The sequence below is a fragment of the Phyllopteryx taeniolatus genome, chromosome 5, assembly GCF_024500385.1.
Source record: "Phyllopteryx taeniolatus isolate TA_2022b chromosome 5, UOR_Ptae_1.2, whole genome shotgun sequence".
NCBI classification, from domain to species: Eukaryota; Metazoa; Chordata; class Actinopteri; order Syngnathiformes; family Syngnathidae; genus Phyllopteryx; species Phyllopteryx taeniolatus.
In genome coordinates this window covers 26311854-26334217 of record NC_084506.1, presented here as the reverse complement: position 1 = coordinate 26334217, position 22364 = coordinate 26311854, and the positions used below count along the sequence as shown (strand labels likewise).

General features: G+C 42.5%; 2 protein-coding genes across 15 annotated transcripts in view; both read right to left on the bottom strand.

Annotated features, from left to right (window-relative positions):
* The window catches only part of c2cd5 (C2 calcium dependent domain containing 5), a 58467-nt gene extending 50674 nt beyond the window's left edge, over window positions 1–7793 (bottom strand). For all 10 annotated transcript variants that reach the window (XM_061774216.1, XM_061774220.1, XM_061774210.1 and 7 more), the window contains exons 1-6: window positions 7497–7793; window positions 4816–4924; window positions 4102–4188; window positions 1815–1986; window positions 1638–1733; window positions 322–477 (exon numbers count right to left, since the gene is read on the bottom strand). In XM_061774216.1, coding sequence (XP_061630200.1) covers window positions 322–477; window positions 1638–1733; window positions 1815–1986; window positions 4102–4188; window positions 4816–4905 — 601 coding nt within the window. In that variant the 5' untranslated portion in view covers window positions 4906–4924; window positions 7497–7793. The remainder of the gene's footprint in view (window positions 1–321; window positions 478–1637; window positions 1734–1814; window positions 1987–4101; window positions 4189–4815; window positions 4925–7496) is intronic.
* A 713-nt stretch (window positions 7794–8506) lies between these two features.
* Window positions 8507–22364, bottom strand: part of b4galnt3b (beta-1,4-N-acetyl-galactosaminyl transferase 3b) — a 48641-nt gene continuing 34783 nt past the window's right edge. For 3 of the 5 annotated variants that reach the window (XM_061774224.1, XM_061774226.1, XM_061774227.1), the window contains 8 exons: window positions 20141–20208; window positions 18886–19963; window positions 17218–17480; window positions 14882–15035; window positions 13925–13997; window positions 13688–13841; window positions 13472–13598; window positions 8507–9662 (listed from right to left, as the gene is read on the bottom strand). In XM_061774224.1, coding sequence (XP_061630208.1) covers window positions 9551–9662; window positions 13472–13598; window positions 13688–13841; window positions 13925–13997; window positions 14882–15035; window positions 17218–17480; window positions 18886–19963; window positions 20141–20208 — 2029 coding nt within the window. In that variant the 3' untranslated portion in view covers window positions 8507–9550. Of the gene's footprint in view, window positions 9663–13471; window positions 13599–13687; window positions 13842–13924; window positions 13998–14881; window positions 15036–17197; window positions 17481–18885; window positions 19964–20140; window positions 20209–22364 lie in introns of those variants that run through there. The other 2 variants (XM_061774229.1, XM_061774228.1) reach the window with 2 other exon arrangements.

Sequence of the window (22364 nt, the reverse complement as noted above, 5' to 3'; positions counted from 1 at the left end):
TATTTTAAAATTAAAATAACTGCTAAAAGCAGATTCCTCTACAACAATGATTCCCAACCAGTGTGGTGCGGCACATTAGTGTACCGTGAGAGATCATCAGGTGTGCTGAGGGGAATTATCCAATTTCACTTCATTGGGGCAAAAATTATTTACCAAAAATAATGTATCTTTGTTCACCTAGTTATGCCAACGACATATTGTGACAGGTAGACACAATTAAATGCTTTTCCATTAGATGACAGAGGGTAAACAATTAACATGTGCCTTGGGTCAGGTTGGGAAACACTGCTCTATAAACATGGATCGCATTTGTTTCCCTACCTGACATAAGCGAGATCAGCCTCTGGCGGGCTTCATTGGAGGCTCGAGGGGTTCTGATGCGGTCAATCCACTGGTACTCAGGGTCTTCATTCACCACAAGCTCCTCCACAAAACCGTGGACCATTGTCGCTCGGTAATACCGCGGTATGGAGGTGGCTGCCACGAACAAGTGATGAAAATTATTTCTCTCTTTTACCCACCATTTTAGATTTGGTAATTTGCAATATCAGTGGACGACAACTAAAATATGTGCTGCCTATCTGCACCAACGTGAAAACATATCACATCTGAATACAGTGAGGTCGCTAAAGTATGCCGAGGTATGTGGTTAGCACGTATGCCTCGCAGTCAAGAGGTTTGGGTTTCGTATCGCGGCTCTGGTCTTCTTGTTTGGAGTTTCCATGTTCTCCTTGTGCTTCTCTGAGTACGCTGGCTTCTTCCCACATTCCCAAAACACGCGTGTTAGGTTAAGTGTTTGTCTGCAAGTGCCCTGCGATTAACTGGTGACCAGTCCAGGAGGTACTCAGCCTCTTGCTCAAAGTCAGCTGGGATAGGCTCCAGCTCACCCGCTAATGAGAACAAGCACTATAGGATGGATGGATGCCTCAAAATTTGCACAAAACTTTTTTTCTTTGTCTTTTTTGCTACGCCGCAAAAAGATGAGCTACCATCTCAGACATCGCGCAGGATGTAGGCATATCGCACCAGACCTCGACTCAAGAAGTGTCAAAGGGGTAATTTTTAGTATTTTTTGCTTTTTCTTTGGCTTTGTGTTGGAAAAGGAGGCATCACTGTCAGTTTAAAAAAATTAAAATAAAAAATAATTTAAGCAAAAGGGCAATATATAGTTCTTCAAAAAATCCAAATAGGAAAGAATTGAAGGATTTGTTCCGTCCATGGTTTGCTTTTTCTTTAGCTTATTGGTGAGAAATGTAGGGTATGCCGTGGACTGGTCACCAGCCAATCACATGGTACATATACCTAACAGCCATTCACACCAACAGACAATTTCAATTAACCTACCATGCATGTTTTTGAAATATGAGAGAAAGGAAAGGAAGAACATACAAACCCCACACAGGAAGGCTGGAGCCGAGATTCAAACCGTGAACACCAGAACTGTGAGGCAGATATACTCACCACTATTTCACCGTTTTTCCTATTTACTGTGTTTCCTTTGGGAACAATTATTTCAAAATTCGAATCAGGTTGACTATCATCCTGGGAAGGATTGTGTTGGTCCTTAAAAGGTTCCACTGGTTTTACTGAGCAGTAATGTAATAGAGTATTAGTCATGTAATGAAGTCAAAACACACTGCAGAAGAACTTGACTCCACAGGAGGATTGTCTGAAGCGGTTCAAGTCATTGAAGAGCTCCACTTTGATCAGGACATTAATCTCCCCACGGATACCTGAACACAAGTAACACAGAGAGGGGGTAGATATATGATAAAAGAGTCATATTGAGTAAATCTCATGTGCTATTCGAGTACCGTGGATGGTGTCGTAGATGGGAAACCAGCCGGAGATGACTGAGGCGGCCTCACTGCACAGCAGTGGGTCAATATCGATGTAAACCTTCCCAATGGCGTCGTTTGCGCTGTATGTGTCGTGGTCCAACACGGTGATCTGCAGCGGCTCGTCTTGCAGGTCCTCATCATCAACCTACACATCGAGAGAAGGAATAGAGTGATGAACAAGTCATTTACACTCAATGGCAACAACAAGAGCATAATCTAAAGCAGTGATACCGAGCTCTTAAAGCAACACAACGAAAGAAAATGGTGTACGGACGTCACGGAGCTCAGCACACACTGCAGCCCGCATTGAGAGTCGCTGTTTTTGAACTCTAAGCCATTCTACTTGCCTCGTGAGTTTGCATCATTCATTCTCGCCAGTGTCTACATTCCGCCTCAAGCTAAAACGAACGCCACACTGCTAATGCTCGCCGAACAAGTAAACGATACTGAAAAAAAAAAACACCCGGACTCACCCCTCATTATTCTCGGGGACTTTAACAAAGCTAAACTCAACCACGAACTCCCTAAATACAGGCAGCACATTGACTGTCCCAACAGGGAAAATAACATTTTAGACCACTGCTATACTACGCTAAATAACACATACCGTGCCAAACCTCGTGCAGCCTTGGGCTCGTCTGATCACTGTTTAATTCACTTAATACCGACATACAGGCAAGAACTTAAATGTGTGAAACCTACAGTGAAAACAGTGAAAAAGTGGACCAATGACGCAAAGATAGAACTTCAAAGATGTTTAGACTGCACAGACTGGAGTGTCTTTGAAAATTCAGCTGGCAGCCTGGATGAATATACGGACACTGTCACATCCTATATTAGTTTCTGTGAAGATGTGTGTGTGCCAACAAAGTCATTTTGCACATTCAATAACAACATGCCGTGGTTCACTGCCAAACTTAAGGAACTTCGCCAAGCTAAGGAGGACGCATATCAGAGCAGGGACATGGCCCTGTATAATCGCACTAGGAACCAGCTAACTAAAGAAATTAACATTGCAAAGAGAAACTATGCAGCAAAGTTGGAAAAACAGTTTAGCGCTAATTACTCTAAATCAGTCTGGCATGCATTCCAATCTGGAATGCATGAATGCAAAGACTGTAGAGATGATCGTGGACTTCAGGAGGCATCCTTCGCCACAGCTGCCCCTCACGCTGTCCAGCTCCCTTGTGTCAACTGTTGAGAACTTCAAGTTCCTGGGAATTACAGTCTCTCAGGACCTGAATTGGGCGATCAACTCCGTCCGCAAAAAGGCCCAGCAGAGGATGTACTTCCTGTGGCTTCTGAGGAAGCACGGCCTGCCACAGGAGCTGCTGAGGCAGTTCTACACAACAGTCATCGAATAAGTCCTGTGTTCCTCCATCACAGTCTGCTTTGGTGCTGCTACAAAAAAATGAAAAACTCAGACTCCAACGGACATTCAAAACTGCTGAAAAGATTGTCGGTACCCCCCTACCGACCCTTGAGGACTTGCACGCTGCCAGAACTAAGACAAAAGAATGCAAAATCCACCAGCTCGTCCAGCTCCTTCCCTCAGGTAGGCGCTACCGATCAATGCAAACTAGAACTAGCAGACATTCCAACAGCTTCTTCCCTCTTGCAATAAACTTCTTAAACAGCTAACCTACAATTCCATTGCAACATGCTGCCAATTTTTTGTCTTGAGTTTATTGTCATATTTCTGTCGAGCAAATTATATATTACTCATGTACTCACTGTAGTCGTCTTGCCACGCTGCACTATTTGCATATCTGTTGTTGAGCAATACTGGCCACTCATGCCAGAGTAGCATCTGCCCCACTTGCACACTGACTGAGGAGTATCTGCAATATTTGCACAATCAGCATTGTCCCAGATTATCGGGCTACTAGTCACTTTAAACTGCATACACTCCTTGAAGTCTCGGCGCCCTTTGCACAATGGTCATTCCACCGGACTATTGCTATATTAGTCATTCAAACTGCTCTCAGTGCTAGAGGACTCTGCATCTTTTTGCACAACTGTCAAAAAAATAATAATATTGTACCAGCATTACCAGATAACTAGCAACCCTTTATTCCTCAGTGACTGGACATACTTGGCAAATAAAAAATTATTCTGATTTGAACACAAATGGTGCAGCAACATATGGAGAGACAATAAATTGAAGGCTGCACGATGTGAACGCAATGTGCTCCAAAGTAAAACCATACATAAAAAGACAGAAGGTGTTTGAGCAAATACCTCATTTTAGTCTTCCTACCTCAAATTTGAACCATTCCGAGTTCCACTGTGGATTGAGGGATTTGGGGCATACGTCTGTTTTGAATGTTATGTTTCCAAACTTGACCTGCACAGCAAAGAGATGAAACTTTTCAGTTAGAGAAAATCTGGCAAGATTTAAAGGGGCACATATTAGGGGAACTTTTAGTTTTTGTTATATACAAATAGTTGGGACTTTCTAATCTGCCTAGCTCCAAAACTGTGTATGTGAGCCAGCCAATCTGAATTTTGGCAGATTATGACATTACAAGCGATGTGTCAGCTCTGAACACTAATTGACAAGTGTAAATAGGCAGGTTGGTGATTAAGTGTTGCCACCACAAGTAAAAATACAATCCACTTTACTCACTTTATGGGCACTTGCTTTTATTTATTGACACTCTGGGCTGCCCCTTCCGCATATAGTAGTTGCTCACCTCATCGCAACACACTAGCTCTGCCATTGTTTGACATGGTAACAAAACAGTACAGATGGGGGAAAGGATGATCAGTGGCTCATTTAAGAGACAGGAACACGCCCTTAAAACCAGCAGAGTTCAGGGAGGTTACAGAAATAGGGTCCAAATTCTTGATCCTTGGGGCATTTTAACAAAAGCATGTCAGAGACATGTTATTAAGACACATGGGAACTATTTTAAAGTATGAATAAAAATTGATAATATGCCTCCTTTAATTCAAAGCACCATTTACTTACCTCTACAAAAGCATCTGTAAGCTCACTGGCTCTGTCCATGACAGGCAAGTGCCGGCCTGCCACAATTTTTGCTTTTAGTTTTCCAGGCATGATTCAAATTTAGGCTGATCTGTGAACAAATGATGTAAGCATTTTAGAAAGAAGCAACACATAAATACAGGAGTTGCTCACTGTCCCAAATATATCTTTATAGCTTTTTTTTTTTAAACCTGTCTTGTTCAGCTGCATGACTGCAGAATGGTGGATCTGTATGCCTTTTGTGCTTGAACAGTTTTGCTGTGCAACAGGGGAGTTTGAAATACTTCCCTCTGCTTATTTTGTTTATTTATTCTGATGTGTATTGAAAATGCAGCTGGACAGATTTTTTAATTTTTCTTTAGAACTCTCGAACCCCTTTACAAACCACATCTGCCATTTCAAAGTTATTATATGGCAGATATTTAGCAGTTAAATCGATAAAAATGATGCAGAATGCGCCTTCCGGTCTTCGTCTCTTTCCGGCGCTGTGACGCAAGCCAAACAGCCTGTTCATTCGGCGTTGTGTGCTATTGTTCCATGCTGTTGTTTTACAAGAGGTTTTTTTGGGGGCTTTCCAAGTGAAGAAGGAATACGTGACCAGTGGGTAGGGAAAGTCAATCGACAGGGAAGAAACGTGGTCAGCTATGGGTGCCTAGCAAGCATTCCAAACTCTGTGCTGAGCACTTCGAACCGGTGTGTTTAGAGAAAGCATTGGATACACAGGTGTAGGTAGGCAGAGGCTGAAACCAGCTGTGGTGCCAACTATTTTTCCTTCAGCCATCGGGACCTCCACCGCCAGCAAGAGAATTAAATCTCGCAGCAGTGAAGCGGCGCAGACAAGAGGTGAGCATTTGCTTGTATATACCTACGACTATTATGGTTACTATGCACTGGGGAGTAGGAAAAGGGGCAAATTAAAAAACACTAACAACTAATCACAACATCAAATAACTAAACACAACAGCAAGCATACACTCCTTGAAGTCTCGGCGCCCTTTGCACAATGGTCATTGCACTGGACTATTGCAATATTAGTCATTCGAACTGCTCTAAGTGCTAGAGGACTCTGCATCTTTTTGCACAATTGTCAAAATAAATAAATAAATAAATGTACCAGCATTACCAGATAACTAGCAACCCTTTACTGCTCAGTGACTGTTTTTTTTTGTCAATGTCTTTATGTCTCAAAAGTGTTCTGTTGTCGTACTAGAGCGGCTCCAACTACCGGAGACAAATTCCTTGTGTGTTTTTTGGACATACTTGGCAAATAAAGATGATTCTGATTAAAAAACAGAACAGCAAATCAAGAAACACAACAGCAAATAACTAACCACAACAAGTAACTGAAAAAATACAACGACATTAAGCTACCAGAAAAGGTAAGTACTGGTCGGGGATAAGACTCGTCGTTGATTGGACAAGAGGGACGACTTGATTGGACGACGCCGTCTGTGGGGCCCAACCTCTTTTTAAATGCGTTGTCAGTGAGCGCATACTTATTTGAATGTTTTAGTCATTTGTTTAATGTTTTAGTCCAGAGCATATCTATCCACTATCACCTCAAATGTATGTGTAACGAGAGCTAGCTAGGCAGTGCGGATGTATGTTAAGAAACCCAACTCCCCAATACTCAAAAGAACTTACTGGCTCCTGAGTTAGAAGCCCGGGCACTCGTCTCCCAATACATGAGACGGTGGAAGTGTGGGGTCGAACCCCGGTATGGTTGACTACGCAGGAAGCGTTGTGGTAGTTATGTAACGCAGAGCCACAAATCAGACAGGTTACATGTGTCCTGAGGGATTGGCATACTCAGGCTGGAAATACAGTCACTACTTCGAGTTTCTCTAAGGACAATAGTAAGGTTCGTTGTACACTATGCACACACACACACACACACAGTTGCCTTCATGGACCCCCACACAATCAGCAGGGTTGCTACAGTCGGTGTCTGTATGTCTATCAGTTAAGTCTTTAAAGAAGTGTACTGAGAATAGTGTGTTTGTTTACATTTAGATTTTGCATGTCAAGTCTGCACTAAGTTGCTCATTTAATGTGGCTTCAACTACACTAATATTTAATTTAGTAATATTCCTGCCACTTGACAGCTGCTGAAAGTAACGAAAAAGTTACTTTTTCTAACTTAGTTACTTTTTAAATCAAGTTATCAGTAAAGGAACTAAGTTACTTTTCAACTCAAATAACCCGTAAAGTAACCAAATTACTTTTTCAAGGTAACTGTGGCAACACTGTTTACGACAGAGCACTAGTGTAGGATAGTGATAGACGACGGAGAGTTCCTACCTACGTACTAATTCAGGTTACGTCGGCGTAATAAGAACTTAACCCTGTCGTAAATCGAGGACCCCCCTGTAAATGACAGCTGCAGTAGTCCTTGACTGACATTTGTTTTAGACAAAAGCAACCTTCACGTCTTCCAAATAAGGACATCTAAATCGTTACAAAAACGCTTTCGACTCACTGTTAATGTCCCGGCTATTTTAGTTAACGAAAGTAATATGGCCAGATAGCTCGCTGTAGCGTAGCCATGCTAACTAGAAAAGCTATTTAACTTCGCAACCTCGAGCGGCCGTGTTCCAGCACAGTACCGCCACGTACAGTATACAACCGTCAAACATTATCGGTGGAAGGCGTTTCGTCCTTACCCCAGGCCTACGACATCCACAATAAGCTCGTCAGAGAGCTGCTAAGGAGGACATTGTCGTTGACAGCCCGCCGCTCCACAGACCACCCGTGTCTGTCTCGCTTCCATAACACGTTCCACGTACACTTAAGCAGGACAACGTCAGCGTTAAATTGGATGCACACCGGATAACATGACGTCCGAAGAGACGTTTTTAGTGGTATTGTAGTGGCATTTCGTCCGAGCCAAGCCCCCTTAAAACAATTACAGTACGATGTAACTACGGGCTAGCATGGAAGCCATGACGAATGAGGGTTGGACAGTGATGCCTTTGTGTTCACTCGTAAACGTGCGCTTTCACGTGGGGATGACACCTAGCTGAGCTTCCAGAGTTTACAAATAACAAAACAAACAAACAAAAAACGCCTGTTTTGAAATGAAAAGAGTGAAAACACACACATTCACATTGATCAAGTGAACAAAGTAGGCGGCGTTGAGCGTGAAAACATTTGCGAGCGTCGGTACAAGGTGTCGTCATTTTCATAATGTTATGGAAGGCAGCATCCAACTCGCTTTTATTTTTATACTGCAATACACATACGATTCATTCATATATATATATATCTTTATTCATTGTTTTTTTTTTTTTTTTTTTAAATCATTACTACAGCCAGCAAATATACCTATTCTTATTCTGAGCTTATCCCAGCCAACTTTGGGCAAAAATCATTATTTTGGGGGGGTTGGAGGAATACACGAAGAAAACAAGTGCAAACTCCACACAGGCACTGAGATTTGAACACAGAACCTCAGAGCTGTGAAACAAATGTGCTAACCACGGGACCAATGCTATTCCTATGCATGTATGATGTAAAAGGTAATACCCACCCAGGAGCTAATCATCTCATTACTAGTACTGATTGGTTAGTGTAACAATGAATGGATCAAACCTGAAACCAAACTCCAATTAGACTAGAAATACAAATCCCTTGAAATCAACATAACTTACATTGAATAAAAGCAATCAACACATTCTTTTGGATAAATTTATTCATAAAATGTGTCAAGGCAGTGTGTGAATAAAAAGAGTCCCTGAGAGAAGAGACTTTTACATATTACAAAAGTCAAGAGAGGAACTCCCAGGGTTGGGAGTAATGAGGTATATCGTTTAATAATAACAATATTAATATAAGTTGAAAGAAAAGGGAAAGCAGCAGTGAATCCTTGAATTTATAAGAAAAGCATGGCATAAGGGATTTTACAAAATGAATGCAGAAGCTGGTCGGTGCAACTACAGAAACTGACTGTGCACCTTCAACATTACTATTTAACAGGATTCTGAACAATCAGGAAACGTGTGTGTATATGTATATAGTAATGTTGAAACAGCACAGTCAGTTTTTTAGTTGCCTATATATATATTTACACATACAGTTTTTTTCCATCATTGGAACAGTATTCAAGTTTGATTTCTGCTTGCTGCATTTTCCAATACAAAATAAAACTGAGTTTTATGCTATTTTTAAACAGAAAATCCTGAAATCCTCACCATTTTTGGTGAACAAATACATAAGTATGACATATTATTACTATGAATAAGGCACATCTAAGACTGATGTAAGAGGTCACGACAGACACCAGGTGCACAACACACATTTAAAAATAAAATGCCACAATAAATTAGGTTTTCCATAATTTATAGCATCATATAGACTATCTGTTAAAAAAAAAATCAAGTTAAGACTTGTGCAAGACTTAAGACACTTGAGTGTACACATCCTTGGAGTGTCGCATCAAGGTGTGCACATCATCACGTTGTAGTTGGAGACATACACTATTGTCTTCATTTATACGCTTGCAAAGGGATCAGAACCTGGCCGGCTAGTACCGTCTTTTGTAGTCAGCAGTACATCAAGTGGAAACAACGCTGATGTTATCAGTACCGTCGCCATGGCGACGACTTTGATTGGTCACACCGTGTAACCCTGTTGTGTTGATCAGTAGTCACGACATTTGGAAAGCAGCAGGGCCTGGCTGTAAAGTGCTCCGGGCGATCTCTCATGAGTTTTGACCGGGTCACCTTGGCCCGGGTGACACATGACGGTTCCACATGCCGCGCTTGGAGTGGTAGTGGTGAAAGAAGTTGCGTAAGTAGATCCGCTCCACCTCTAGTCCAGCCTGGAGGATCCTGCAGTAATGAGACAGCAAAGGGAGAAAGAGTTAAAGTGTGTAACCTTTTTAAAATACACTACTCACAAAAAAAGTTCGGGATATCCAGATAACCTAGATTGCAAGCCCCTTACGGGGGAACTTAAGTTCAAACATTAAACATCTCAACATTTCAATGTCCAACTGTTCAATGTTTCAGTACTTTTTTTGCAACTTTCCACTCTGTACTAAGGAACTGAACGGCAGAAGTCACAACAGATAAAAATTTCCAAGGGCGTACACTTTTATGCCTTTCTGTGTGACTCTTCCAGTCTCTCTGTAGCAACCTGCTGATGACACTAACACTGTGTTGTTGGCAATGTACAGAGGTGGGTAGAGTAGCCAGAAATTGTACTCAAGTAAGAGTACCGTTACCTTAGAATAATATGACTCAACTAAAAGTAAAAAGTACTCCTCCAAATAATTAAGTATTCAATGAAAAAAAAATACTGAAATACCGAGTAACTGGTGAGAAACTTCTGATTAGTTTTCTTAAAGCGTGAATGTCAACTAGAAAAACATAAAATGTCATTGTGCAAATTCAGATCTTGTCCAAGAATATCACTATAACTGAAACAATAAATGTAATCTTAATAAAATAACAAATGAAGGCAAATTCTGCCACAAGAAATTCACATCTTAAATTAACTTTATCTACCCTCATGAAACAGGACAGTAGGATCACCAGGTAAAGATTACATAGCCATTCTTTTCTCAGTTGTTCACAAAAATTAGTCACTCCGAAAACTGCTTCTCTGCGAGGCTGCAGATACTTTGTGTGTGGTCATATGACTGCCTACCTCCGTTTGATTGGCCAAATGGAGTAAAAAATAAATAGTAGTTCCGTTGGATTGGTGACACAAAGTCATGTGACAGCGCCCAAGGTGGAAGTCTCCATTCATTCGTTTATCTTCTGTACAGCTTATCGTCAATGACATACCAAAACATATACAATACCACGAAAAAGTATTTGCCCTCTTCTCAAATTCTTTTTTTTTTTTGCAGTTTCCCTACTTTAAGATCATCAAACAAATGAAAACACAGATAACCCAAAAGGCAGTTTTTAAATGGTGATTTTATTTATTAAGGGAAAAATGACTTGATGGTTGGAACCTAAACTTGCTAGATTTATGTTCAAACCATTACGTAATCAACCCGTCGTACGACTAGTTATCGCAGCTAGTTTTTGTGAACAACTGAGAAAAGAATAGCTATGTAATCTTTACCTGGTGAGCCTACTGTCCTGTTTCATGAGGGTAGATAAAGTTATGCCCGCAATCCCGATTTCCTGGTTTGGTCACGTGACATTCACAATGCAAGCGCGAGGGCACTTCCATCCATCCATTTTCTGTACCGCTTTACTCTCACAAGGGTCACGGGCGTGCTGGAGCCTATCCCAGATAACTTCGGGCGAGAGGCGGGGTACACCTCTGAACTGGTCGCCAACCATTCGCAGGGCACACATAAACAACCATTCGCACTCACAATCACACCTAAGGGCAATTTAGAGTTCCCAATCAACCTACCATGCATGTTTTGGGGATGTGGGAGGAAACCCACACAGGGACGGGGAGAACATGCAAACTCCACACAGGCGGGGGCGGGATTTGAACCCCGGTCCACAGAACTGCGAGGCAGAAGTGCTAACCAGTCGCTGGGAGGGCACTTATGATGTTAATTTCAGTTGACAGCAGAAGGCGATATTGCCCAACATGGCTGCCCCCTGGGATTGGTGAAAATCGATGAATTCATCTGTTTAATTATTTTTCCAGGGAAGCAATATTAATCAGAATACTGTGTTTAGACTAGTGGGGTCACGTACAACAAATTATTTCTTTAAAAAAAACACGTGTTTCCTTCCTTTTTAAATATGAAAACCGCTTCGCCCTGATTGGCTGTTAGCGAATGGCGATATCTTGGTGGCTGGGCCAAGCATTGATAGCGAACTCATCTTCATTTCATTCGATGTGTAGGGGTCATCGTGAAGCAGGATTCAGCGTTGGATTGCTCGCTCACTACTCACAAGTCACAACCCCACGGAGAAGGGGACGTGCCACGTGGGTGAAGTGAAAGAGAGGAGGATATTTTAAAATCTGGTCCCATTCAATCACTAGAATGTAAAAGGCTCCCAGCATTCATCTGTCGCACACATTTTGGCGACAGTGACCGCAGTTTAATTTAACGTTCTAAATATAGTTAAGTATCATTGTAAAACACTTATTTATTTTTATACTGCATTGGCATGGGTTGTGAAGGCGGCGCAGCCAGCTGGCTCGCTCGCTAGAAACCCGGAAATGGACTTCCAGCAGTGTGGGAAAGTTTATTTATGAAGCCATCCTCAAGGAAATGGGCCCGAACACAGCATACAGTTGTGTGAAAGTGTATGCTCCCTTCCTGATTTCTTATTTTTTTGCATGTTTGTTACAATTAAATGTTTCCCATCATCGACCAAATAAAAATATTTGTCAAAGACCCCTTGCATCTGGCGTAAAAGAAAATTCTGTTGTCTCACAAAAAACCTGAAGGAGAATTTCCGGACATTTGTTCGTGACCTCAAGCTTAAACAAACTTGGGTTCTGCAACAGGACAATGATCCAAAACACACCAGGAAGTCCACCTCTAAATGGCTGAAGAAAAACAAAACGAAGACTTTGGAGTGGCCGAGTCAAAGTCTTGACCTGAATCCTATTGAGATGAGATGAGTGGACCAAAATTCCTCCACAGCGCTGTAAGAGACCCATTGCAAGTTATCGCAACACTTGATTGCAGTTGTTGCTGCTAAGGGTGGCCCAACCAGTTATTAGGTTTAGGGGGCAATCACTTTTTCCAAACAGGGCCATGTAGGCTTGGATTTTTTTTTCTTCCTTAATAATAAAACCACTTAAAAACTGCATTTTGTGTTCACTTGTGTTGTCTTTGACTAATATTTAAATTAGTTGGATGATCGGAACCATTTAAGCGTGTCAAACATGCAAAAAAAAAACGAAATCAGGAAGGGGGCAAGCACTTTTTCACACCAATGTAATTCTAGTTCTGATATGCTTAGGAATTTCTCCAAAAATAAAGTGAACCCATTTATTCTTCAACTCCTCTGAGTTTGGCAGGTGACGACAAGTGTAAGCTTTGCATAAGACGCAGCCGCGTCACTGAGCAATTTTTCCCGAGATGAGTGGGCGTGTAGCAACCATGAAGTGGCCAGGTACTTGACTATTAATTGGCGGAACTATCTCACACCGTCGGCAATTTCAAATCCTGTCGTTTGCAAGCAGTTTTGGTGTTCAAAGGCTCTTGAATTCAATCGACAAATCTCATAGATGTCAAACTTTAATCAGGCCACTGATTCTTTTTGACCAATGAAGCATAAAACAGTAGGAGGGGCCACACATCTGCCTCACAGTCAGGAGATCCGGATTCAAATATCCGTTGGAACATCTAAGATGACCACAATCCGTTCCAGGATGCTAGTCGACCACTGATTTTATTTTCATATTTGAAAAAATCCACATTCTCCTACATTCCAAAACACGTTCTGTTCACTGAAGATTCCAAACTGTCCACTGGTGTGAATGTGAATGTTTGTCTACATGTGCCCTGTGATTGGCTGGCAACCAGTCCAGGGTGAACCCCGCCTCTCTTCCCAGTCAGATGGGATAGTTTCCAGCTCATGTGCGAGTACGACCCTAACGAGGACAACGGCTATAGAAAATGGATGGCTGGATAAATCGTGTGTTAGCTGTGCCTTATGTTGTAGTTATTGAGTGTCTGGTTCATAGTAAAATAAAAACAAACCTGTCGAGGAGCTCCCAGTCTTCTCCTCCCCAACGATTGGTGAATTCCTTGGTGTTCATTCCTCCCACCGCATCCAGATCAGACTTATAGATGCCCAGTAAGCCAAAGCCGTTCACCTCCCAGTACCCTGTAACACAGACATAGTTGTTAGTGTACGATGTCCCGCAGCACTCACAGTACGTCTCCGGCTTTTCCCCCAGATGTTTCCTCAAGTACCTCTGCCTTCCGAGGGTGTGGCCCCGCAGTCTAGCCTCATAACAATTGGCGCAAAGGCCATGAATCCCTCAATGCAGTGTTTCCGAATGCTATCCATGATGGAGGGAGGGAATTGGATGTGAAGGTCGCAAAGAAACACAATGCTGTGGTCATCCTGAAGGTAGGAGAAAAGGTAAAGGGAACAACATTAAAACAGAAATGACTCATTGGTTAAAGAGCTCGGAGACGGCCACTCACGTTTATCAGGTCGATGCCTGCTTGGAGACCAGCAGAGCGCTCAAAGTTACCACTAAGCTTCACATACTGGTACCTGAAGAACCCCAAAGATGCAGTCACAGTGTGAGGATAGACTCACCGGACAAAACATTAGGTACATCAGCATCACCTAACGCAGTTGTTCTCAAACTTTTTACACCAAGCACCACCCCATAAAATACTTATAATACTCTTACTACTTATACTTAATACATATAATATATATATTATTATTATAATAATATAATAATAATAAAAATACTCTCCAAATACCACCATACTGACCAACTTTAAAATACAGTAGCGTAGTAGGCCCAAGTACTAATCAAAAACAAGTTGGAGGTTTTATTGCCTGAATGAAAAAAATACAAAGCATATACCTACAATATCATTGTAAACCACTGTAACTTATGCACAGTTGGAAAAGCAATACTGCACTTAAATTTAAGAAAATAAAAAACTGTGGGGGTTATTTGTATTAGTGTATGGATCCACTACAATAATTAACAAGCGGAATTTTGGGGGGAAATGTTGTTTCTTCACACTCTTGCCTTGCTTGCCTCATCATAAATGCCAGAGGTCTGCCCCTGATCGTCACGCTAACCAAAGCCGTACTCGGTGTTGGGTGAGCAGTGGCTCATTTGCATGAGACAGGACCTCAAAACAAGCTGAGGTCAGCGAGGCTTTACAACAACAGCGATGCTGTTGTTAAGATACCTGCGGACTGTTTGAAATGGTGGAAAAAATGCATGTCTCCCTTAAAAATATAATGCTGGGTTTTGATTGACAATACTAGGGAGGAATTGACTTTCAAATATGGTTATTATTGTGGTAGTAGTCTGCAGTGGTACAGAACTGCAAAGCATCACAATAAGTCATTTCTAATACTTTTGTTACCTTATTATTATTAGACAGAATTTTAATTCTGGATCACATTACCTGGGCAGGGAGGACTTCTTAAGGGCTGCCCTCACATCCATGTCGGTGCTGTTGTAGTCAGTGATGATGAGGTTAAAGTTGGCGTCCACCGTCGCCTTGAACAAGCCCACCATGTTGTCGATGAGCTGCTGAACCCAACGGGCCTGGTTTTTCACTGAGGAAGTCACACAAACATCACTTAAACGCTAAAGCATATACTTTACATAAAACTTGTTTCAATAATCAAAGATTAAAATGACTTGTAGGACAGGTTATTCATAGAAGATACAATTAAAATGTATATGTAAGACTTGTAAAATTGTTTATTTTTTTATGTATAACTATATTATTGATGAAATTACAATTAAACCAGGATTTCATATTTTGTTAATGTACAGTATGTAAAATTGTTTATTTTACCAATATTTGTAATTCATGTAATAAAAATTAGTCTTAACCAATTGCGGCAAAAAATACTTAACAGAACAAATACCAGTAGTTATGAATATTTGCTCTGAGTAATGAACAGAGACATACATTAATTAATAGAAACATTCAACACAAAATGTACAACTCATCGGTATTAGGGTTAAATGGTGCATAAAATGTACAGAATTTAGGGGGTAAATACCCCAAATTTTTGTTGAAACCAATATAAGTTCCTTGTAATAGACAAAGCTGTACTTTTCCACTTTATTTCCATAAATTCCAGAGCGGAGCCAGGCCGTTCTGGAACTTATGGAAAAGCGCCATACAGTGGGTACGGAAAGTTTACAGACCCCCTTAAATTTTTCACTCTTTGTTATATTGCAGCCATTTGTTAAAATCATTTAAGTTCATTTTTTCCCTCATTAATGTACACACAGCACCCCATATTGACAGGAAAAATACGAATTGTTGAAATTTTTGCTGATTTATTAAAAAAGAAAAACTGAAAAATCACACTGCCATAAGTATTCAGACCCTTTCATATATTTATCTAGGGTGCTGTCCATTTCTTCTGATCATCCTTAAGATGGTTCTACACATTCATTGGAGTCCAGCTGCGTTTGATTATACTGATTGGACTTGATTAGGAAAGCCACACACCTGTCTATATAAGCAAGACCTTACAGCTCACAGTGCATGTCAGAGCAAATGAGAATCATGAGGTCAAAGGAACTGCCTGAAGAGCTCAGAAACAGAATTGTGGCAAGGCACAGATTTGCCCAAGGTTACAAAAACATTTCTGCTGCACTTTACGTTCCTAAGAGCACAGTGGCCTCCATAATCTTTAAATGGAAGACGTTTGGGATGACCGGAACCCTTCCTAGAGCTGGCCGTCCGGCCAAACTGAGCAATTGGGGGAGAAGAGCCTTGGTGAGAGAGGGAAAGAAGAACCCAAACAGGTTGTGGCTGAGGTCCAGAGATGCAGTCGGGAGATGGGGAAAAGTTCTAGAAAGTCAACCATCACTGCAGCCCTCCACCAGTCCAGCTTTTATGGCAGAGTAAGTCGACGGAAGCCTCTCCTCAGTGCAAGACACATGAAAGCCCGCATGGAGTTTGCTAAAAAACACTTGAAGGACTCCAAGATGGTGAGAAATAAGATTCTCTGGTCTGATGAGACCTAGATAGAAATTGTTGGCCTTAATTCTAAGTGGCATGTGTGGAGAAAACCAGGCACTGCTCATCACCTGTCCAATACAGTCCCAACAGTGAAGCATGGTGGTGGCAGCATTTTGCTGTGGGGGTGTTTTTCAGTTGCAGGGACAGGTCGACTTGTTGCAATCGAAGGAAAGATGAATGCGGCCAAGTACAGGCACATCCTGGACAAAAACCTTCTCCAGAGTGCTCAGAACCTCAGCCTGGGCCGAAGGTTCACCTTCAAACAAGACAATGACCCCAAGCACGCAGCTAAAATACCAAATGAGTGGCTTTAGAACAACTCCGTGGCTGTTCTTGAATGGCCCAGCCAGAGCCCTGACTTAAACCCAATTGAGCATCTCTGGAAAGACCTGAAAATGGCTGCCCACCAACGTTCACCATCCAACCTGACAGAACTGGAGAGGATCTGCAAGGAGGAATGGCAGACGATCCCCAAAAAGACTATTAGTTCAAAAGGGTGCTTCTACTAAATACTCAGCAAAAGGGTCTGAATACTTATGGCTGTGATATTATTATTATATCAGTTATTCTTTTTTAATAAATCTGCTAAAAAAAATCAACAATTAAATTTTTTTCTGTCAATATGGGGTGCTGTGTGTACATTAATGTAGAAAAAAACCCAAATGATTTTAGCAAATGGCTGAAATATAAAAAAGAGTGAAATATTTAAGGGGGTCTGAATACTTTCCGTACCCACTGTAAATGTACCGTACCCGGCACTATGAAATGGATCATGGCCAAGGGGTTCCAGTAGAAGCCGACCGGGTTGCACAGCACCAGCTGAGGTTTGGGCCGCCGAAAGCCTAAATCCTGGCTGCGTGGGCGAGTGCGGTTGCGGATCAGCGTGTAGATATAGTGCGACAGGCGCAACAGTTGGCCTTTGGCATCCTTCAGCTCCAGCTCCAGAAGGTAGCGGCTGCCCTGGATGCCATCCACTCGCTTCTCCACGTTAACCACGCTCACCAGCGTGAAGGGGCTACACACACGCATGCACACACAGAGATTAAACATTTGTTTTCCTTGCATAAATGCATCTTAATTGTTTAGTGTTGTTTTTAACAGGTAAGGGAAGTCACTAGTTTGGAAAAGCTAATAACATCCAAGCATATACAGTGGATATAAAATGTCTACACATCCCTGTTCAAATGCCAGCTTTCCGTGATACAAAAAATATGAGACCAAGATAAATTATTTCAAAACAATTCCTACCATTAATGTGACCTAGAACCTGTCCACCTCATTTTTCTTTGAAAGAGGGGAAGTAAAAATAAACAACTGGGATAATGTGATTGTACAAGTGCACACCCTCTTATAACTGGGGACGTGGCTGTCTCCAGAATTAACTAATAACATTCAAACTTGTGTTAAATGGAAGTCAGCACATACCTGCCACTAGAGCTTGGCGAAATGGAAAAAATGAATCACGATATGGGCTATTTTATATCCTGATAACGATATACCACGATATAGTACGTTTTCAGCTATTCTATGAAAATAGTATGACTGCTTACTTTTCTCACTTTATTGACATTAAACACACCTGTCACCAATCAGAAATGTATCCAGTAGTGTGCTGCAATTAGGGCTGCAGCTATTTAATTTGATGTGCATGCTGGCGACAAAGGGAACAAAGCAACTCATCTATGGCACCCTCTTAGACCGTAAAACGAAGCATCGTATGGATTTTCGTCCAGTTTTCAACCGTCCGTGGCTTGGCATGTTGCATTTTGTCGTCTGCTCGCTGCCAGCCATGAGCTCCGACTGACCTTTAACCAATCAGTGATCGCCTTTCTATTTACCTCTGCCTGCCCGCAACTTTCATTTCTGTTATCAATCCACACTGTTGTCATCGAGTTACGAGAAATAAACGTTTCAATCTTTGTTTTGAGCGCTGCTGACTGCTCAGAAAAAAGGTTTTATTTACTGTAAGTACAGTACTTTAAAAAATATGCATCGTGCATCTGTCCTTCTTCCCTTGCTGAGTGATATAAGCGCGCTGTCACATTAAAAGTAGCCCGTACGTGCGTCCTTTGAGTTTTACAAATAATAAAAAAAAAAAAATAAAAACATTTAAAAAATAAGGTTCTCCGAGGCATCCTCAGCATTTTTTTTTTAACCGAGGTGCTCCAATTAAGGACTCGTTTCAACCCTACAGCATACATTGTGGAAAACTTTGCTTGAAACTTGGATAAATGACAATAGAAAAGATAGAAGACAAACAGCACAATTTCTATCGTCCTCATGATATATATCACCATATCGCCCAGCTCTACTCGCCACCATTTAAAGCGCCTCTGATTAACCCCAACTAAAGTTTGACTGCCATACTTTGTCCGCCCCTCGTTTAGAGGGATGGCCAGAAACCATAAGGAGACACTCACTCTTCATTCTTCTCGTTCAGTTGGGCTACAAAAGCTTTGGCGACGGGCAGCGCGTCGGTGGAGTGCAGCAGCAGGTTACCCGAGACATTGCAGTGCAGGTCGATCCAGTCGGAACGCATTGCCTGCAGGTCAACGTGATTGACGTGGAAGGTCTGACTCCAATCCACTTCTGCGTCAAACCCAGGCGCAGGGGTGAGGTCCTCGTCATCGAAGTCTCCCCCCAAACCCCATAAAGTGTCAGCGTCACTCTCTCTGCTCTCTCTCCTACTTTCCTCCCTTTTGTGAACTACTTCTTCCTTTCTAGCTTGGTCCACTTTTGACCATTTTTGGACTGAATTTCCTTGAAGGCTTTTTTCTGTGTCCTGCAGTCCAGGCATTTCCATCTCTTTTTCCATATAATTTTTTCTGGTATGTGCGTTCCTCTGTTTGGCGGTTACCAAAGGGCTCTTGACGTCAATTTTGGAAGCACCATTGGACCTCTCGCTGTTCATAAAGCGCAGTTTTGTGACTTTCGTGGGAATGATCTTTGGCACACCAGCGTTGATTGGCTGAAAATACTTTTTACCAGTCTGGACGTGGGTTTGGTTCATTTTAACAGCCCTCCATTTGGAGTTGATGTGCTTTGTTCCAACCTTCTTTCTGGTTAGAGTTGGATTGAGCTGTTCCACTGATTTAAGCTTTTGTCTCTTTGCAGAGTTTTGCTTTCTCTTTAGTTTTACATTCGCTGCTATTTTAACAGGCACCTCCGGTTTCACCGCTCGTAGCTTCTGCTGCTTGGAGCTTTGCGTGGCCACCAAATGAAACGTCTCTGCTACTTCCTTCTGATGAGGTACAACGCCTCTACCCACCCCAGCTTCATGACGACTGGTGTCATGTGACTTCTTCAAGGTGTCAGAGTCACTCAAAGCCATGGAGAACAGTTTGCGCCTCCGTTTCAGGACGTAATCATCGTAATCGTCCTCATAATCGGAGAAAAGATTATTCTGACGGGCCGCTTTGGCCTTCATCTGGCTGGGATACATGTCCTTGCCAAACTTGTCGTCCTCCATGACTGACTTTCTTCTCCGGAAGCTGTAGTCTGACATAAGGAGGGAGCGAGAGGAAGAAAGGGAGAGCTGTGAACTGGAATTATAATGCAAAATACAAGAACAAGTAAAGGAAAGAAAAACCTGTTTAAAAAAATGAAAAGAGAAAAATAAAAAAAATGGAAAAAGAATGCAAAATATTAATTTTTAATGAAAAAGAAAAATAATACCACTGGCTGACTTTTTCTTTTCTAGGCCATCAGGTAGATCTAGTCTCATGTATCGAGAAAACCCAAACCTGGAAGAAGATGCGCATGATGTAGATGTAATGTTACAGTATACACAAGCACTCCCATCTGTCTAGTTAAGCAAGTAAAATCCATTTATCCTTTCAGTTTGCTGCAGACTTAAAAACATTTGGGTTTGACATCAAAAGATGAATCAAGAGACCAACATTTTTGCTTTTATTTCCATATATTTGTCAAGATCAGATGCACAACTAAGACAATCGCAAATTTTATCTTTGAAACAGTCCATTTTTCATGTGAGCAAAAGTATAAATAAATAGCGCTGAATATCTCCACTCAATTTCCTTTTTTTTTTTTTTTTGCCTATGAAGAAGACCACTGCTTTCATTGTGTACTCCTATTTTTATCTTTTCATTTAATCTTGTTGACCATCATTATTTATTTGCCTCTGTATGTAGAGCACTATGGATTAGCTTTTGGCATGGATGGTGCTATACAAATTCACTTACCTAGTTAGAAGTATAACCAACATGAAACCCAGAGAGTTCTCTATTAATGAAAAACAAGGATAATAATAATAACTTCCCATGGGCTCGCCACTTGTGGGAGGGTGAGTGCAAAGTGATATGGGTGGCGACCAAAGACGGGGACCTTTGCGGTCCGATCCCCAGCTACTGAAGCTGGCTCTAGGGACGAGGAATGTCACCTCTTTGACAGGGAAGGAGCCCGAGCTGGTGTGCAAGATTGAGAAGTTTCGACTAGATATAGTCGGGCTCACCTCGACACACGGCTTGGGCTCTGGGACCAGTTCTCTTGAGAGGGGTTGGACTATCTTCCACTCTGGAGTTGCCTCCGCTGAGAAGCGCTGAGCAGGTGTAAGCAATACTTATTGCCCCCCGGCTCAGTGCCTGTAAGTTGGGGTTCACCTCAGTGGACGAGAGGGTAGGCTCCCTCCACCTTTGGGGTGGGTTGACGGGTCCTGACTGTTGGTTCTGCCTATGCACCAAACAGCAGTTCAAAGTACCCACCTTTTTTTGAGTCCTTGGACGGAGTGCTGGAGAGCATTCCCGCTGTGGAGTCCCTCGTTCTGCAGGGAGACTTCAACGCTCACATGGACGATGACAGTGAGACCTGGAAGGGTGTGATTCGAAGGAACAGACCCCCCGATCAGAACCCGAGCAGTGTTTTGTTCGTGGAATTCTGTGCATGTCAAGGATTGTCCATAACAAACACCATGTTCAGACATAAAGGTGCCCACGTGAACTTGGCACCTGTACACCCTTAGAAACAGTTCCATGATTGACTTTGTGGTCGTGTCATTGCACTTGCATGTCTTGGGCAATCGGGTGTAGAGAGGGGTGGGGCTGTCAACCCATCACCACCTGGTGGCGTGTGGGCTCCGATGGTGGGGAAGTAGCCGGTCCGACCTGGCAGTCCACTGTAAGGACTCTCAACTCCCACCTTCGGCATAATTTTGACCACGTCTCGGGGGAGACAAGGGACAGTGAGTCCAACTGGGCCATGTTCCGTGCCTTCATTGTTCATTGTTGAGGCGGCCGGCCGAAACTGTGGCCATAAAGTGGTCGGTGCCTGTCGTGGCGGCAATCCTCAAACCCGTTGGAGGACACCGAAGGTGAGGGATGCCGTCAAGCTGAAGGAGTCCTATCGGGCCTTTTTCCCCTAGGGGACTCTGGAGAAAGCTGATGGCTACAGGCAGGTCAAGCGGAACGCAACTTTGGTTTGTGGCTTGGGAGGAGTTCGGTGAAGCCACGGAGAATGACTTCCGGATGGCTTCAAAGAAATTTTGGTCCATCATCCGACATCTCAGGAAGGGAAAGCAGTGCGCCATCAATACTGTGTACAGTGTGGATGGGGAGCTGCTGACCTCGATGTGTGTCGATGGGGAGAATACTTTGAGGACCTCCTCAATTCCATCTTCCTATGAGGAAACAGACTCTGGGGACTCTGGGGCGGGCTTTCCTATCTCTGGGATAGAAGTTGCCGAGGTGGTTAAAAAGATTCTCGGTGTCAGGGCCCCAAGGGTGGATGAGATCAGTCCGGTTCCTGTTGTGTGGCTGTCCTGGTTGACACGCCTCTGCAACATCACATGAACATCGGGGACAGTGCCTATGGATTGGGAGACTGTGGTGGCCATCCCCCTTTTTAGGACAGGGAACCAGAGGGTGTGTTCCAACTACAGGGGGAT